General features: G+C 38.2%; 1 protein-coding gene across 1 annotated transcript in view; it reads left to right on the top strand.

Moving 5' to 3' along the window:
- The window catches only part of clstn2a (calsyntenin 2a), a 136,251-nt gene that overhangs the window by 62,727 nt on the left and 55,774 nt on the right, over positions 1-17,750 (top strand). Inside the window, exon 2 of the mRNA XM_069706057.1 lies at positions 3,698-3,820. Coding sequence (XP_069562158.1) covers positions 3,698-3,820 — 123 coding nt within the window. The remainder of the gene's footprint in view (positions 1-3,697; positions 3,821-17,750) is intronic.

Raw genomic sequence — 17,750 nt, 5'->3', positions numbered from 1 at the left:
GAATAGGATCTGGAACCTAAATTAAGAAAAGATTATCATCCAGTTGTGTTCCTACAGTAATATATTTTCATGAGCCTCTGTCCCAGCGAAAGACAACGTAACAGATATTTTGATTTCAATTCCAAGAAGTACAAGTTGACGAACCCTTGCACTAATGCTATTTACAGGAAAACATTATCTTGTTTCTGGATTTCTGTGTCCGTATTACTGTCATGTCAGATTTTTTCCGTGCTGTACGAGATCTGCTTGTAGACTGTTTCTTCTTGTAAGTGAATTAGTCTTCTCTAATGTGCAGTGTGTTGCTGTAATGGCTGCAGATGTTTCTTAGGAAATGGACAAAGATGCAAGGCATTTTGCAGCCAGTGACACTTGTAACCTTATTAAGGGAATCAGCTGCTTCTAAATAATTATTAAGCATGCTAGCAGCCTGGCTCGAGGGCTGGTAGTGTCTGTGCCATCAGTTGCTCAGTCCACTATTTTGGTCCGGGCTGAAATATCTCAACAACTAATGGATGGATCATTTAAATTCTGTTTCGACATTCATAGTTCCCAGAAGATCAACCCTGCTTTTTCCTCTAGCACCATCATGAGAATTAAAGTACCTTAACAATTTTCAGACTGACTGCCACGATATTTTGACATTAATTTTTTCTTGAGAATGAATTATAATAACTTTGGTGCACCATCATCAGGTCAATTTTTGTATTAGTCCAATACTTTGGTTAATGACTATAGATATATTCAAAACCACATTTACATTATTATAGTGTAATTTGCTAAACGCCCTTCTTTTTATTAGTTTTCTGGTGGTCCAACTGAAAATATTTCCATTATTAATTAGATATTGGGTGGCAAAAAGTGTTTTGGGGTGTGTATTGACAGGCCTGTGGTGCAGTGAGGTTTCCGCTTTAGGTGGGTGGGCGTAGTGTTCTTGGGTTCCCAATCTGATTGAGTCAGATCCATAGCTTGCTCCCCCCCAGCTCGTCTAAATATGGTCACTTCTGGCTCCAGACAGCTTTAAAAACTCAAGATGGCGACGGCCAAAAGGCCTCAAAATGGCAGTTCACAAACCAATGGGTGACGACTGTTGTTTGCCGCTTGATGCAGATTCGTGAAATTGCTAGCGTGGCTGTAGACTGGTTTCAGTTTCACAGATGATTTTATGGAAACCTGCTCCTGAAGGGTTAACTTTGTCTAGACAGCTGAGTTTTTTTCTCTTTGAGTGCAAACTTACCTCCATTTTTGTTTCATTACTGCAGTTCAGTGCAAGGATGTCAAGGATGAATACCTTAAACGCATCACTAATGGCTTTACAGTACTTCATGTCAGGAAAGCCATTTTAGAAATAGCCCATTTCCATGGTCTGATGTGTGCTCTTTCCCAAAACTGCTCTTATATTAGCCTCCCTCTAAAGAGCCACAGCTCTGCTGTGTCAACCACCACCCAATTTGTTTGGGATAAATGTAAGACCTTGAGCTAGAAATTGAACCTGCCACCCATGAGTAAACTGCACCAGCTGGGGGCTGATATTAGACTTACTGAAGACATCTTCAAATGTAAATGAAAAACTACGTGAGCATGATAGATTAAAATGTATTTACACTAGTAAGTGCAAGCACATAGTAATGAAGAATGGCTTCAATAATGCCCATCTTTACACGTCAGTTTAATAGTATCTTGGTGTTAAAGAGTTCCCTTATCAAGATTGTTTAGGTTCAGTACAGGTCTACTTTAATGGAAATTTTACATATACAGAAGGAAATCCAAGGAAAGTGGTCCGTACCGAAAATTCAACGTAAAAGTTTGTGTGCTAGAATATATCCACCATTATGATATTTCAGTCGTAAATCCACCTAATTACCACTTGAATGCAAACCTCCAATCTCCGCCTTCCACTTTCCAGCAGGGTAGAGTCATGCTGTTTGCTGCAGTGCTTTACTGCATGAGCATGAGATGACACTCCTCCCTGAACAATGTCCTCCCTTGTGGTTTCCTTTCACTCCCTATGATCCACTCTGTGCTTGCTCTCAGCATGGCAAGAGTTCCAACTTGTAAGATTAGTAGGTCTCTGTCAGGTAAGTGAAGGACTAGAAGGCAGAAGTGAAAAAGAAGTAGTACCAAGGCACAATAATCATGTTTCCCTGATTATGTTTCCTGCCATCATAAAATTGTGTTTCATGTCATAATTCCGATAAAAAGCTTCTGAAAAATACATGAAGCTGTTAAAAAGTCTAAGATGATATAAGCAGCTTTTTTCTCAGAGGCTCAAAGTTTAATATTGTCCAACTTGCAACATAATTTATTTCCCTTTCACAGCATTTGTTTTCTTTAAAGTTGTTTCTTTGATCAGACCTCTTTCCTGTCTAACTTTGACCCCATTCTCTTTACTCATTATGGTGACAAGCGAGGGAGAAAATGGGATAGTAGGACAAAACTACTGAAACTTGTCCAAACAGATGAAAAGCTGTAAGAAGGCTTTAGCAACAGTTTGATGCATTTCAAATCACTGCCAGCTGGACATGTCATCTGCTCATTGGCATGAGACAAAGCGTTCCTCTTCAGTGGATTGAAAGGTCAGGTCGACATCCCAGCTCCCTGCAGACAGTGACACTTGTACACTAGAGATATGCGCTTGTGTGTGTGTGTGAGAATACACAAAAATCCACGTGCACATATGGCTGCTCTTGTTGCTTGCACATCGGTTTCTATTTGTGAGGTCTTCCAGCGAGGCAGTAGGAGGAAGTTTAATTTACAGTGTCAGTAATTATGTGTAATGGTGATCTGTGTTAATCTCCGGTTTATCCTCCTGACTTTTCGATCACATTTGTAACCTGCTGGTTGAATTCCTCATTTTATAGAAATGGGCAGGGAGACAGAAAGAGACAGAGAGAAGGAAAGAAACAGGGTGATGATAATGATGGAGGAAGGGTAGAGATGTAGATTTAGGTGTGTATTCTGTCATTCATTCATTACGTGTGGGTTTAGATTACAATTTAGAACTTTGAGCAAAAATAAGTATTAACAGTTATGACAAGACTTTTAAGGATTTTCTGAGCGAACTAAGTCAAAGTGCAATTTACAGCTTTGCTGCAAGACTTTGTCAAAGAACACAAACCCTTTTAAAGCAAGACACTCATAAATGTTATTCAACAAACTTTTTTTTTCTAACTATTCACCCTGTGACTTACATTAGTCCCTCTGTCATCTGTAAAAGCCACAACACAGAGGTGGAAAGTTGTTTCCTTTCTGTCTTCTAAGTCCTTTTCAAGTGACAGAGCACATTCAGATACAGTTAAATACAATAGAAAGAACATAGCATGTGAATTACAGTAATAATCCTACCAGTATTGCTGCACTGTCCCCACTAACAGTTCATTTTCCTGGATCGCTATGCTTTTCTTTTTTCTCTCTGCTCTCCTCTCTCACCAACCGGTCGGGGCAGATGACTGCCCACATCTGAGCCTGGTTCTGTCAAAGGTTTCTTCCTGTTAATAGGGAGTCTTTCCTTCCCACTCTCTCGTTTTTCTTCCTGTCAAATTCGTTTCAGTGCCCTGAAATAACCCGTGTTGTAATATGGCACTATATAAACATATTGAATTGAACATAATATAATCAATGCTATAAAATGAAATGTGCATTGAATTCAAAGGTACAATTATAAAATTACAAAAGAATATTTTCCCTTCTCTGTTGACAGTCAACAAGCACAAGCCTTGGATAGAGACGTCTTACCATGGTGTGATCACAGAGAACATGGACACGGTGCTGCTGGACCCTCCGCTGGTGGCTCTGGACAAGGACGCCCCAGTACCCTATGCTGGTAGGAAATGAAAATACACAATGACAAACACACAATGACACATTTGCTGTACGGACATGCAACCCTACCACACTTTAAAGCAGTGTAACACATGCAGTATGGAGAACTTTCTGACACACACACACACACACACACACACACACACACACACACACACACACACACACACACAAAGGACCTCGACAAGGATGCTTCAGTACTGTGTGCAGGCAACTGTGGCAACTTCACATCACGAGACAAAAACAGATCCAACAGTTCTCTGTATTCACGGTTTGTCATGGAGACTGAATCCCATTTATCGCTGTTAGCAGACTAAACAAATGGTTGTTTTTTTAGAGAACTTTTTTTTCTTACCTTTCATTACTTTACACAGACATGGAAAGATCCAAGGCGTGGCAGAGGGAGGAGAAATATATGAATTCACACTTACTGTATGTCCAATCATTTTAGGTTTAAAGTCTTTAGTTCTACAAGTACATGAAAAAATCTTAAACATTTAGAAACTTGTGAACTACATTTTTGAACTTTCTCCTCCTTCCTACAAAACTTCTGGCTTTGGTTTGAGTTTGTTTAAATCCACAATTGAACAGGGTTTTTGAGTCGGATGAAGGAAAGACCACTGACTCATTCAAGCTTACTAGGTTTTATGAAAATGCATTTATTTTCATAGCCCTGTCGGGTTTCAAGTTAAGATACATCTTCTTTGCTCTTCCGCATGCACGGGGATCTTTTCATGGCTTCTGTGAACGAAGGCAGTGTGTGCCATCCCTTTTATTTTTCTCATAAACTGATCTGAAATGTCCCATTAATCTGACCAAAAGACTGCTCTCAAAAATGAAAGCATATATTCCCAAGCCTTGTCAGCACATTAGATGACAGTATTTGTTTCAGAAGCAAAATTATATTCCGTCTCGTTTACAATTTCACCGGTGCACCTGTGCACATGCCTTTATTTCGGATTCACATTAAAGATTTAGCAGTGTAGTATATTGTGCATCTCAGCTCCAGTTAATTCAATTTCTTTATTTGTAGTCAAATTTACTATTTCTCCAGATCATACATTTCTATGATTTAGCATTTGGTTTTCTTTTAGTACCAGCAACAATACCATTAATTTTGTAAATATATTAATTAATTAATTAATTAATACATCTTTATTGCGCTATAGAAATGTATCATTTCCCCTTTAGTTTTATTTGATGGTAATATTTGCATTCACTAAAAAGTTTGGTTACTGAGAGGTGACTATACATTTTTGAGAAAAACGTTCCACATCCTTGTGGGCCAGTAGCTTGTGATATTTAACCAGGGACACCCTTTGTTGGGTTAAACGTTTCATTGTGCTTATGTTTAAAGGGAGGCTTTCACACAAACCATAATCTTTACCATTAAACTGGTGTGTTGTAGGGGGTGTACTGTTGACGTGCGACACATGTAATAATGACAGTGCAACATCATTATAACCTCGTATAGGGATGATAGTTTCAGGTGCTGATTATGTTGTCTAACAAGAGCTGGAATCAGACAGCCATCACGGGTACAGCGGCGCCGACAGTGACAGGAAGAAGAGGGACAGAGATAGCTGTTATAATTAGACAACGTATTTGGAGACTCAAAAGCAAACGGAGAGGCTTTTGGCAGCTAACGCTTAACAGCTCATTATGGCGAAATGGCTCCTATTAATCCCAGAGCTGACAACCATGGAAAACTGATACTCAGCTATTCTCCTCCCCCTGTTTTCTTTGTGTGTGTGTGTGTGTTATTGTTTTAATGCCACAGTCATTCTTTTGAGCTACCCTGTAAATGACGGCTAAATACAGTTGACCTTGAAGAGTGTGAAACAGCTTGAATCTGTGTCAAAGGCATCTTCCTCACACAGATATTATCAGCCCTGTATTGTACACATACTGTACAGCGTAACCAAAATACAGTGAACCCTCGTTTATCGCGGGGGTTACGTTCCAAATAGAGACCGTGATAGGTGAAATCCGTGAAGTAGTAACCTTTATTTTTTTTACAATTATTATACAATGAAATACTCCATAATACATTGAAACCAAAGAACAAAACCTTTTTACAGGCCCAAGCATTTGTTTAACAAATAAAAGTACTGTATAAATGTTTTTTTTTTTATAAATAACTACTGTACTGTAAAATAATAATTTTAATCATCAATACGAACTGAAGGCTTCAAATTGCTGAGATCGGCACCGCCCCACTGCGACCCGAGTCATTGGATTAGAACGGGAGGAAATGAAAAATGATTATGAAAAAAAATACAAAGTACAGTAGGACAAATAGTGACTCGTGTATTTCACTGCTCTTCTGACTGAGCTTTCACACAAACCATAATCTTTACCATTAAACTGGTGTGTTGTAGGGGGTTCTGTTGACGTGCGGTGCACATGTAATAATGACAGTGCAACATCATTATTATCGGTAGTTGATAGTTTCAGGTGCTGATTTTTGTTCTGGGCAATCAGACAGATCACTTATAAAGCCGACAGTGACAGGAAGAAGATTATTGTTATAATTAGACAACGTATTTGGAGACTCAAAAGCAAACGGAGAGGCTTTTGGCAGCTAACGTGTACAGCTCATTATGGCGAAATGGCTCCTATTAATCCCAGAGAGACAACCATGGAAAGACTCAGCTATTCTCCTCCCCCTCTTTGTGTGTGTGTGTGTGTTAGAATGCCACAGTCATTCTTTTGAGCTACCCTGTAAATGACGGCTAAATACAGTTGACCTTGAAGAGTGTGAAACAGCTTGAATCTGTGTCAAAGGCATCTTCCTCACACAGATATTATCAGCCCTGTATTGTACACATACTGTACAGCGTAACCAAAATACTGTGGAATATGTAGATGCGTTGTATGTAAATATTTAATGATGTATTGGAGGGTTGTAGAAGATTTAGTAACTTCAACAAAAATGCAGAATATATACAGCAAAAATAGCAACTACAGTCATTTTTTCTTCATTACAAGCGGAGACACTGCTAATACTCCTTTCAGACATTGTAAGTGTCCATTCATGCAGCTTTACAATAATTTACAGTACATAGTGTAGCTTTCCACAGTAACCAACACCATGATGCAGTGAAGGTTTAATGACACCATGACAAGTAGGCAGACAAAAGAGGAAATACATTTTAATTGTTTTTCTTCATGATTAACATGTGGTTTGTTTACTTGAGAAGGTCAAGCCTGGTGAAATATCACCCGAGAGGAAAACGCAGAGCTGTGCACTGGCTGCTGACTGGTGATATTTCTCTCCTTGAATGTTTTTCATTGCATGTGGTCTAATGAATGAAACCCATACAATAGAAACCAAGGAGACTGGAAAAAATGGCCATAAAAGAGCAGCTCTGTCCCAATTTATTTCCCTTGGCAATTGTCTACCGCTACTGAACACCCTGTGTTTTGCAACCCCTCCCTACTCCTCCCTTCTTGGAGTCTAACTATTCTCTCAAATTTTTATCTCGATCTCTGCCTTCATTTGTGTCTTTCTCTCCACACAGCGCCACATTCCTTCTTCCTCAACCCAGCTATCCTTTTTCTTCTTCGCTATCTCGACACTTTGCTCCTGGCAAGCCCATATACAGCCAGTCACTTACGCATTATAGACACTCTCATCAATCCTGGTTTTGTTTTACTGCAGAAAGGAGTGGGCCATCCTTCTGGCTCCACATCAGTTGTAGTGTGGGAGACCAGGATTGTTAAGTACTTGCCTATTTTCTCCACTCTTATGCTTCTCTCTGGTCATTCTTTATTCACTCTCTCATCTATTGGCCTTCAATTAGAAGTGATTCTCACTGTGAATGCTTCATCTTCACTTCTTATCCCACCTCACCTTTTTTCAGTATATCTTCTTCTCCTCCTTTCCTTCCCGTCGCTGGTTCTGTCCTGGCCTCTCTTGCAGCCCCACATTTCACTGTGATGTAAACTACCCACAGTGGGCCTAACTTGAACATTACAGGCGTCCCAGAGATAAATTTGTTATTACTGTGTGCCTTGATGGCATCTCCTTTCGTCTGCACCCCCCTGCAACACCTCCCTTGAGCAGAGGTGTGTGGGTCGAGGAGTATGTGCTGAGAGAGCATTCTCAATCAAATTAGCATGAGGAATGGTGGCAGTGGACTCTAGGGTGCTGCAAGGCAAGCAGGCAGTTTCATTTGCTTATTCTTTATCTCAAGGCCACAGTCAACAGGCGCGGATTCTTCCCATTCATCATGGTACTAGAATAATGTACTGTGCTACATTGTTTCCTCTGTAGAATTCACACAGGGTAAAGGAACAAAAGTAGTTGGAGAATTGGAGGGAAAGGGCGAAAGGATAGCTGAGAAAATGGAGGAGGCAGATGATGAAAATGAGATCAGGTCATCACGAGCAGCTGCCATGAAAAACATGTTGGATTATTAATATTTGGTGTGTGTGTGTGTGTGTGTGATGAGAGGGGTGGGGGTACATCAACATTTTTGGGGATTTTCTGCATTTATTTCATTTTGTTCATTTATCATTGTTTACAAGATCATCACACCAGTCATCGTTGACATCATCATCAGCATCCATTTATTCTTAATAATAAACTAACTTCTTGTGTCTCTCTGTGGCACTTCTGTCGGCCCTGTAAGTCTTCAACTTTTCTCCTGTTACATCAGTTAATTCCCTTCACCATATCATCATATATAATTAAGCAAGATTTTATCTTCACTTGTTCACAGAATTCCAATAAAACACCCAAGTCTAGACAGAAGTACACAAAAGGAGCTATTTCTCTACATTTCTTCCTCTGTATATGATCAAAACTCCTCTATAGAAACACAATTCCCACTGGACCAGTACACCAACTTCTAAAAGTCCATCTGTTGCCAGTACCAGACTAAAGTTGAAGTCACATTTAGATTTTGAAGACTCATTTTCAGTTTTAGACCTGCAGCAACACTGTGGCGTTTTTTTTTTCTGTAGATGGGTCCCATTTTGTTATTCCCTGTTGTGTATTTGTTATAATTAAGGTGCAATGGTTTCACACTATTCCACTGATCAGAGATGGCAGTAACACTTCAAGATATGGAACAAGGCTACAACAAAGACAGGGAAGAAGACTGCACATGAGGAAACGCAGATAAATAGTAACTGTAAAAATCAGCTTTTAAATGCTTTTGAAGAAAAAAATTCACTTAACATGTCAGTTTGAATTCAAGAATACGACACAATGTCTTTTTGTTTACAAGAAACCCCAACTGGTCACCTTTTAACTGGAGTATTTTTTTGTTTACGCTTTAAATCTACTAATCATGACTCTGGTTTTAGTTATATACTGATATTGATGATTTATTTATGCTAACATATATTTCATAATTCAATTCTGTTTGCTGTGAAAAAGTTTTTTTTAATATTTGTCAGTAATTTGTTGAAAAACAATAACAATCACAAATAAAAAAACAAAGACGTGGGCCACATAAATTACATGTTTGTAGTGCCATTAATCATATTTTTTATCATAAGCTATTTATTGCTCATAGCAGAATTTGGAAATTATCTGACGTATTATCACAAGTTCAAAATGGTGTGCGGGATTTTTCCAAAATTACTTTGAGTTCAGTGAGGAGGCATTTTTTGCAATACCTGACTTGTAATTATTCAACTGTTTATCACTGTGCTTGATTAACAAGTGAAAAGTTTGAATAATCCCACAGATCTGTCAGTAACAATCAATCATTTATTGCTACTACTCTTTTGCTTACAGCTATATTGTCACTTTCCTTTATACAGCAACAACTCAAACATAACATTAACATAGTTTAATATGCTGTACATGTGTATCGCCCAAAATATACTCCATCTGCTTCCAAACAGCGAGACAGCATGCTATCACAATATAGGCCATTAAGAGGAAAATGACAGATGAGAAACTAATGCCATGATTGCATTGAAGTGCAATTGTGTGACTGATCGTGGTCATATTTTTTTGGCTCTGTTACTCTTAAACATCTTCACAGCCAGGTCATAGTCAGTTTCCCAATGCCAAATCCCAATCAGTGACTACCTGAGAGTTAAACAGCACTGAGGTGATAAAAGCAGAGGTGCAAATTTAGCTGTAGAACTCAACAAAGCAGAAGCTTTGACACACTTTAAAGGTGGTGGGGCAGAAAAGCAAGTGGAACAGAGAGACCCAAAAAAAAAAAAAAAAAAAAAGGCAGGTGAGGTAAGAGGAGGAGGAGATGAAAGAGAGAAACAAAGTTAGACCCAGAAAATGGGCATATGCAGTGTGTGTGTGTGTGTGTGTGTGTGTGTGTGTGTGTGTGTGTGTGTGTGTGTGTGTGTGTGTGTGTGTGTGTGTGTGTGTGTGTGTGTGTGCAAAAGAGAGACAGAGAACTGAGAAAGCTGATGTGATGGATCATCAAAGGATAAGCGAGGACATTGAAGGGACAGTCTGATCAAACCAGGCAGGTGTCTATTCCGCTGCCCCCGGGAGCAGAGGAACATATCACTCTGCCAGCCCCTCTTTCGTTCTCCCTCTCTCTCTTCTCTTTGTCCTCTCCGCCTCTGTGAAGCCGCTAAATTTCTGCAGTGGGTGCTTAGTTGTGAGGTAATAGCGAGGCAGGTCTGCAACATGAAACAGATGCAGAACATCAAAGATTCTGTATGCTCTTTAGAGCGCCGACACCTGCCTACTGACTGGATTTCACCACAGATAGCAAAATAAAAGTTTATTTTATTTTGTCAGTGTCGCGTCTGTTAAATAATGTAATGACATCACAATAAATTTGTACCCATCAAAAAGGCTTATGTTAATTTTTAAACGGGTATTGTTCATATTAATCGTGAATAATTAACATGGATAGTACAACTCATGCAAATTATAATAATACTACATTATTCAATGACATGCTTTGTTATTCTTTTTGCTTTGTCTGAGTGTGTCTAATACCGCCTACAGTGCTGTGGACACAAAGCGAAGATGTTTAGAAAAAGGGATACTACACTAAAAAAGACCTTTACCAGACACGAACACAAATCCACGAGGGATGTTGAGCTGTTGTGCAGTTTTTGTTGGTGCAAGCATTTTTCCACATACTGTATCTTCCATTTTTTTCCTTCTGAGGGAAGCAGACTGGCTCTATGTTTTAAGATTTCCCCTCTTGTCTCCTCTTCTTTCTTGCTCTTTTCTTACTCCACCTTCATCATCATACCTCATTTCATTCGAACCTTTCCACACAACCATAACTTCATTTGAATCTCTCCACCCAGTCATAATTTCTGTGCCTGAGACAGTGACATATTACAGACTGGAGTCAGTGATACCGTTCCTGTCACATTATATTTCTTCTGCTCTCACTTGACCTTGAATCTGACCTCCACGTTTGGCCCCATGTTTGTTAGCCTGCCAGTCGCTCCCTCCTTGTTATTCAAATAAGATCTAAAACACTGCGACATTTTACTTTGATCACATCATTGTAGGGTGAGGGAGACTATTAAGTCTATTCAATTATTACATTTTATGAAATGAAATGTCAACAAAATTAACTAAGTTATAATTGAGGAAGATTATGGGACTGTGTAGCGAGAAGACCATATCATTAATTATACATAATTATAATAATGCTGTGCAATTGTTGTGTTCAATGACAACCGATAATGTTTAGCTGTAGCTTAAGCTAAAGAGAATGTGTTTACAATAGGAAAGCCACATATTACATCTATCAACTGGTACGTTCATAGATGTAATATGTGTTTTAATCAACCACAATCGCAAACATTCACATGTTGCTGGTTAATCAATAGTTTACAATCATTGTAACTCTACACACTACGGTATGAAAAGAACCAAATGAGTGAAAGAAGGAAGAAATGTAAAAACACTTGTGATTGAACATGTCATCTTGTGGTTTATCTTCACAACATGTTTGCTACTTGGCCTGCAGGAGATGTGTAAGTATTTGTTCATTTGTGCATATACGTGTGCTTGTGCATATACACTGCTTCTATAATTGGTCATTATTTTTCATCCGGCTTGTAGCCCTCTGTTGTCAACAGCCTATAAAGGATTACACTTACACACTCTCCCCTTTTTAATTGTAGTATTCAAGTTTTGTTCCTTCCTATGCCTTGAGCCTGATTGCATCCTTGCCTTGTTTCTGTTAAACAGCAAGGCAGTTTATCACAGAGTCAAATAATGTTAAATAAACCCGTATCGAGTTTGCACTCCCTATCTGGTATCAGAGTTTTCTGGAAAACCCTGACAAGCAGTGATAGGCGATCCTCCTATACGGAGAGAATCACCGTCCCTCCCCGCTGTTGAGGCAAGCTAATTGGATCCATATAAGATGGTTCGAGTAATTACACGTCCAGTAATGCTCCACTGAAACTCTGTCATCAATGCATTGTCAAATTGCTCACAGCGTCAAACAACCTCTTAGCCTGTGATTGATTTTACGAAGGACCCAGTCCCTTCCATTATCACCCTATTACCCCATTTTTTTTTCTATTCTGCACTGTATCTGTCTCTTCTCGACACCATGTGATGATTATCAATTTCTCGATTGCTCTCTCATTTTTTTTTTTTTTTCCCCGAGTGTGTCTACTCTTAATAAGCTGGGGCTGGGTGTGTTTTTGTGTATGCCTGTGTATATGTCTGAGTTTATAAAATGTGGTCAACTGTCTCTGGCAGCTGGTTTATTAAATAAAGACGTACTGTATTTCATACATCTATATAAGCACTTTTTCCAATTGGTGCTATGTTTGTAATGATGCTGCGGTGACGCGTGCATGTAAGCCACATGTATCTTACCATAAAGTATACCATTAAAAAAAACAAAAAACAGAATACACAATGGTTTGATCATTGATAGCACATGGAAAATTCTGTAAAAGCGATAATGAGCATTTCTTTAGTCTTTCTAACCTTTTAGCTTGATGCGCCCTCCACTATGCATGGATCATGACCTGAGTAGAAAGCTGAATTGCCTGGAAAATGCAGCTTTGCTTTAAGTTTTACTGTAGCTGGATGTAAGTAGCCATCAAATATTCATATTTTAATGATAATAAATTCATATTTACAAGTTCTCCATAGAAAAAAAAAATCAGCTAGAATTAAAAAGTCAGCTTTAGATAGTGTTTTCAACCTACATATGGAGCTAACTTAATCAGCTACAATAAATAATTACCATTGTTAGAAAGGTTACTTCTGAAATGTGATAAGTTACACATCAACAGTTACCCTGTTACAAATATAAGTAATGTAACTATTATAATTGCCTTATCAAAGTAATGTAGCTTGCGTTTGATTACTTCTTGATTACTTTTCAAAACTGGGCTCTTTTAAACTGGGCAGTGAAGCTAAAAAAACACTAGCAAAATAGATTTAAACTAGTCACTGTAAACAGTCAAACAAACCTTATCACTTATTACTGTCAAACTTTCATTAAACGTTTTTCAATATAACTTGAAGATTGAAATGTTTTGACTTTAAAGCATACCCACCAAGAAGAAAGTAGGTAGATCACAGCTGACTGCAGTAAATGAAAAATGTTCCCATAACCTCATTCTCCACCAGTCTACATTCGGGTCGACTCCATGCTGAGTGATGATAGCAGTATAAACAGGGCTGGGTAGTGTTCTTAGTTTTTTGACACTGCTTTCTGAATGACTCTTTTCCAAGATCTCTTCTTCTTGTCCGATGACATGTTCAACCTCCTCAGTGTTTGCTCAGAGTGGTTTGATTGGCAGACGAGAGGCAAATTCAAACCAGCTAACCAATTAAAGAACAAAGCTCAAAATGTGAGCGCAAACTGCCAAATGAATGGAGCCTGTATAGATGTAGACTGAAGGCATGCCTGCGAAAAGATGCAAAGAATGATATTCTACATAATTTATTTTTAGATGTTACCCCTTTGTAAGCACCAACCGTCTGAACAGCAAATGTAATTTAATTACTTTTTTTTTTTTTTTCGAAGTAACTGATTACAATTAACATTTATTTTGTAATATATTGACATGTAACTAGTTACTCCCCAACACCGCAAGATACAGCTTATAAAATCTTACAGCAACAGTTTTTAACATTTTACCAGGAAAAATCAACAGCTAGCAGCTAGAAATGATGCTTTTAGTTTGCTCCCTGTTTGAAACCAAGGATTAGTTCAATGGTTCAGTTTTTAAGAATCTTAAGGGATAAATCTTTACTGTTATCACTTTAAATGGCATATGAGCCATGCTCGAACAGAAAGTTTAACTGGCATAGCACAGTAACCTCTTAGTAACTAAGGGGGACTGGATTTGCAAATTCAAAACTAGCCTATATAAAACTATTTATTATTTGATCTGCTATATAAAAGTCTGCAATCGCTTAGCTAGCCCAGTCTGGCAGTGTCAGAGTGTTAGTGCAGGTTTTGCACTCAGATTTACTTTATTTAATTTTGTGTATACCAGTATTTTCTTGCCACCTTCTCTGTATTCACGACTGACTTCCTTGTACCATCTGCAGAGGAGGGAAGCCAGCGAAAGCTTGTTTACTGGGCTTTTTGTTGAGAGAGACAGACAGGAGGTGGAAGGTAGAGCGGTGACGTGCTGCCTTTCTTTTCATGAAATGACAGCTCAAAGAACCTGCTCTTCAAGGATAGAGCACTGACCCATGGTCCTGGTGTGAGCTGAAATTACTTAATGAAATGTGCAGTGAATAGCAGCTGAAACTAATCCAGTGATTTTCTGTGTTCTCTCGCTGAGGCTCTTGCTCTCTCTCTCTGACAGTGGTTTGACAGAGCTTTAGTATCCTGACAGGCCAATTAGACAGCAATTTGCATATCTTCCTCACTCCATTTGCCTTGCTCACACGAGCATAAAATAGGATAATCTGACTTTTGGACCTGTGTACGATATCACAGTAAGGACTAACTTCATCCTCCATCATCCATGACCCCTCCACCCTCCGAACTTCTCCCCTTCTATCTTTCATTGTAACTGACTTAGACCCTGTTATTCTATCACCCTTGTCTCATCCTTTTCCAGTCCCATTTATCCTGTCCTCCACATTCAACTCCCTCTCCTCTCTCATCATGGTCATCATCCAAATTACAGAAAGTAAACAGGACAGCACTCTCTGACTGAAGTTAATTGGATATGTTGATGGCTAGTTTTCCAAGAAACCCTTCAGCTACAATTGATATTTATGTGCACTGTAACAAGTTAAGTTACCGCATATAAATACTCTCTTAAGGAACTGGCGGCACTTTACTAAACATTTTTTATTAGTCACAAAATTGACAAATTCCAGGGTATGGCTGTGGTGTAAGATTCCTGTCTTAATTTGCTGTACCAATATTTCTAGAGTCAAGTGAAGGCAATGATTATACTTGTATTTGACTCAGTCCAATGCCAATTTTAATTCTGTTTGTGATCGAGCTGTTCTGTGTGCTATAATGACCCCCCCCCCCCCCCCCCACCCCCGACGGATGCTGCACTTCCATAGTAATGTAAAGTAATTTCTTTCATAACACAGGCACATTGCATTCTGTATCTTGCTAAAATTACGTTTGTGCATCATGTTTCTTATTTGTATCACTTCAGTTCTTATGCACCTCTAAGGTTTAATGCAGATATAACATTAGTTATTAAATATTGAATATGCTTGGATAAGTGCAGCACATTTACACTACTGTTACAAAGGCCATCTTATACAATTTATTAGTTCATATAACCAGTCATTCAAATTTTAAAAGATCAGTGGAGAATATGTGGCTACAAGAGAATAGTATACACTAATGGTATACTGTACGTGTGATTGACAACATTGTGTCATGTCTATTAATATTAAAAAACTACCAATGCATAAAACAATATAATATATATAGATATATACTGTACTGTATATACTGTGCATTTTATATTTTATGTTTATATTTTATAGTTTTTGCTGCTATTTTATTGATATTTTATTGCTTTTCTATTGTTCTATTACTATCTATTGCTTCTGTATGCTGCTGTAGCGAAAAAAATTTCCCCTCGGGGATTAATAAAGTAACACCTAACCTAACCTAACCTAGCATAACTGCATAAAGAATTTTCATAACAGCTAATGGATAATTTAACAAGTAAAACATAAATACATTTTATGCAGATGCTTTCAGATTGAAATGTAACTAGAAGCCCAAAAGCTGTGCTGTTTTTATCATTGCTTTTCATCACAAACAAAAACTTTTATTTCCTCTGCTGCACAACAATATTGCTCCAGTGCATTATCCAGAACAACATATGAATACAGACAACACGTCCTCATAACAAAACAACAGAAAAGCTCTATTTTTAATAACTCCCAAAACAACATGAGTGTTTCCAGCGCTCATGGTTTGGGTTAAAATAAGTACATACCTTACATTATGGATGTGACGTAAATTAAATACCGGTATGTTACGTCAGTTAACTTACCGACCTAAGTTAAAAGATGTTGCTGAATTACATTGTCACATGGGACACAAACAGAGGTCTACTGGGTGAAAGTCCTGGGTTAGGACTTTGTTACCTGACGTCCTCCTTTGCTTCTATGATCGATTGCTACGGCCAAAACAGAACGCTATAAATGTAAAAATGTCGCATTAGGCTGCTTGCAAATACACACGCGACGGACATGTTTTACAGTCTGATCAAAAAATTGGTCTCACAAAATAAGAAAACAAAAATCCTGTGTGCAAGAACCACAACAATCAATCAACAAAGTCTTTCATTTTATCTCTATTGTAATTAGTCAATATTAATAGGGCTAGTTTGTTTTATATACTCTTTTGTATTCACATAAATGATGAATGAAACATGGAAATTGACTTCAATATGAGTCAAAATATTACACATTTTTCCGGAGTTTCGTTAGCAGTCTTGACATCCATGAGAAAATATTTTTGTGGCTTTAGGATGAAAAAACATCTCAATATAATTTCACATATCCATTTACACATCTCTCTGAAGCTATACCAAAAACAGGCTGTTTTGTGTCTGTTTCTTTAATTGATATCGATTGGCGCCCTTCCGATTCACTGTTTTGTGAGCAACACAAACTGAGGCCCACTGCAGGTTTTCTTAGGCCTTGTGGCTTGCTATCGCTGACTGAGTTTGTGACATCACAAACTTCTGGATGTCCAAACAGCACAGCTGCAACTTATTGGTGAATTCAGTGTTTTGACACTTTCACAATATTTATGAAGCACCGAGACCTGCTTTATAATCAATGAAGAAATGGAAACCTGAATCTACACAAGACAGGATTTTAAATATTTAAATCCTTTCAATTACTTTTTCGTCAGTGTATGGAAGTGGCATTTGTCGTACATTTTCTAATAAAGGTACAGTTTACACACGGGATTGCGGACTGGATTTAAAAAAAAAAAAACGTGATTTCAATCTGATGGATGTCTTTCTGTTGCCTGTCAAGGTGAAAGACACAAACAGCCTTTGTATTCAATGATGCTTCACCCTGACAGACCTTAACATTAACATCTGCATCAGAGAGAGCAAGAGAGAGGTCAAATAAGGACTAATACATTTTGGAGATTATAAACTGTCTCTCTTTTCATAGTTTCATAAAATGCTCAGACTTGCAGGACCAAACTGATATGAAGTTTTATCAAAACTTAATTAGAGGAGCTTTTTTTTCCTGCACTTTGAGCTGACAGTTTGATGTCATATATTTGCATTCTTAGGCTAATACAGAACTATTGTGCAAATATATTTTGCAAAGCTTCTTGAATTTTCTGAGAAATAACCTTTTTTTGTGTGTGTTTTTTTTAACTTCCATTTCCTCTTGTTTCAGTCTTTCTTTTTCCTTGATGGTAAAATAAACATCTCCCCTCCTGCATCAACATTCCTCCCTGATGGTCCGATATACTCCTAATTAAGTGCCTCACACACACACAGCCTTAAGGCAGCATGTGTACTGC

The sequence above is a fragment of the Brachyistius frenatus genome, unplaced genomic scaffold (assembly GCF_029030835.1).
Source record: "Brachyistius frenatus isolate BFR_SWC_R1_liver_20210118 unplaced genomic scaffold, ASM2903083v1 Contig_61, whole genome shotgun sequence".
Lineage (NCBI taxonomy): Eukaryota > Metazoa > Chordata > Actinopteri > Embiotocidae > Brachyistius > Brachyistius frenatus.
This window is presented reverse-complemented; position numbering and strand designations above follow the sequence as displayed.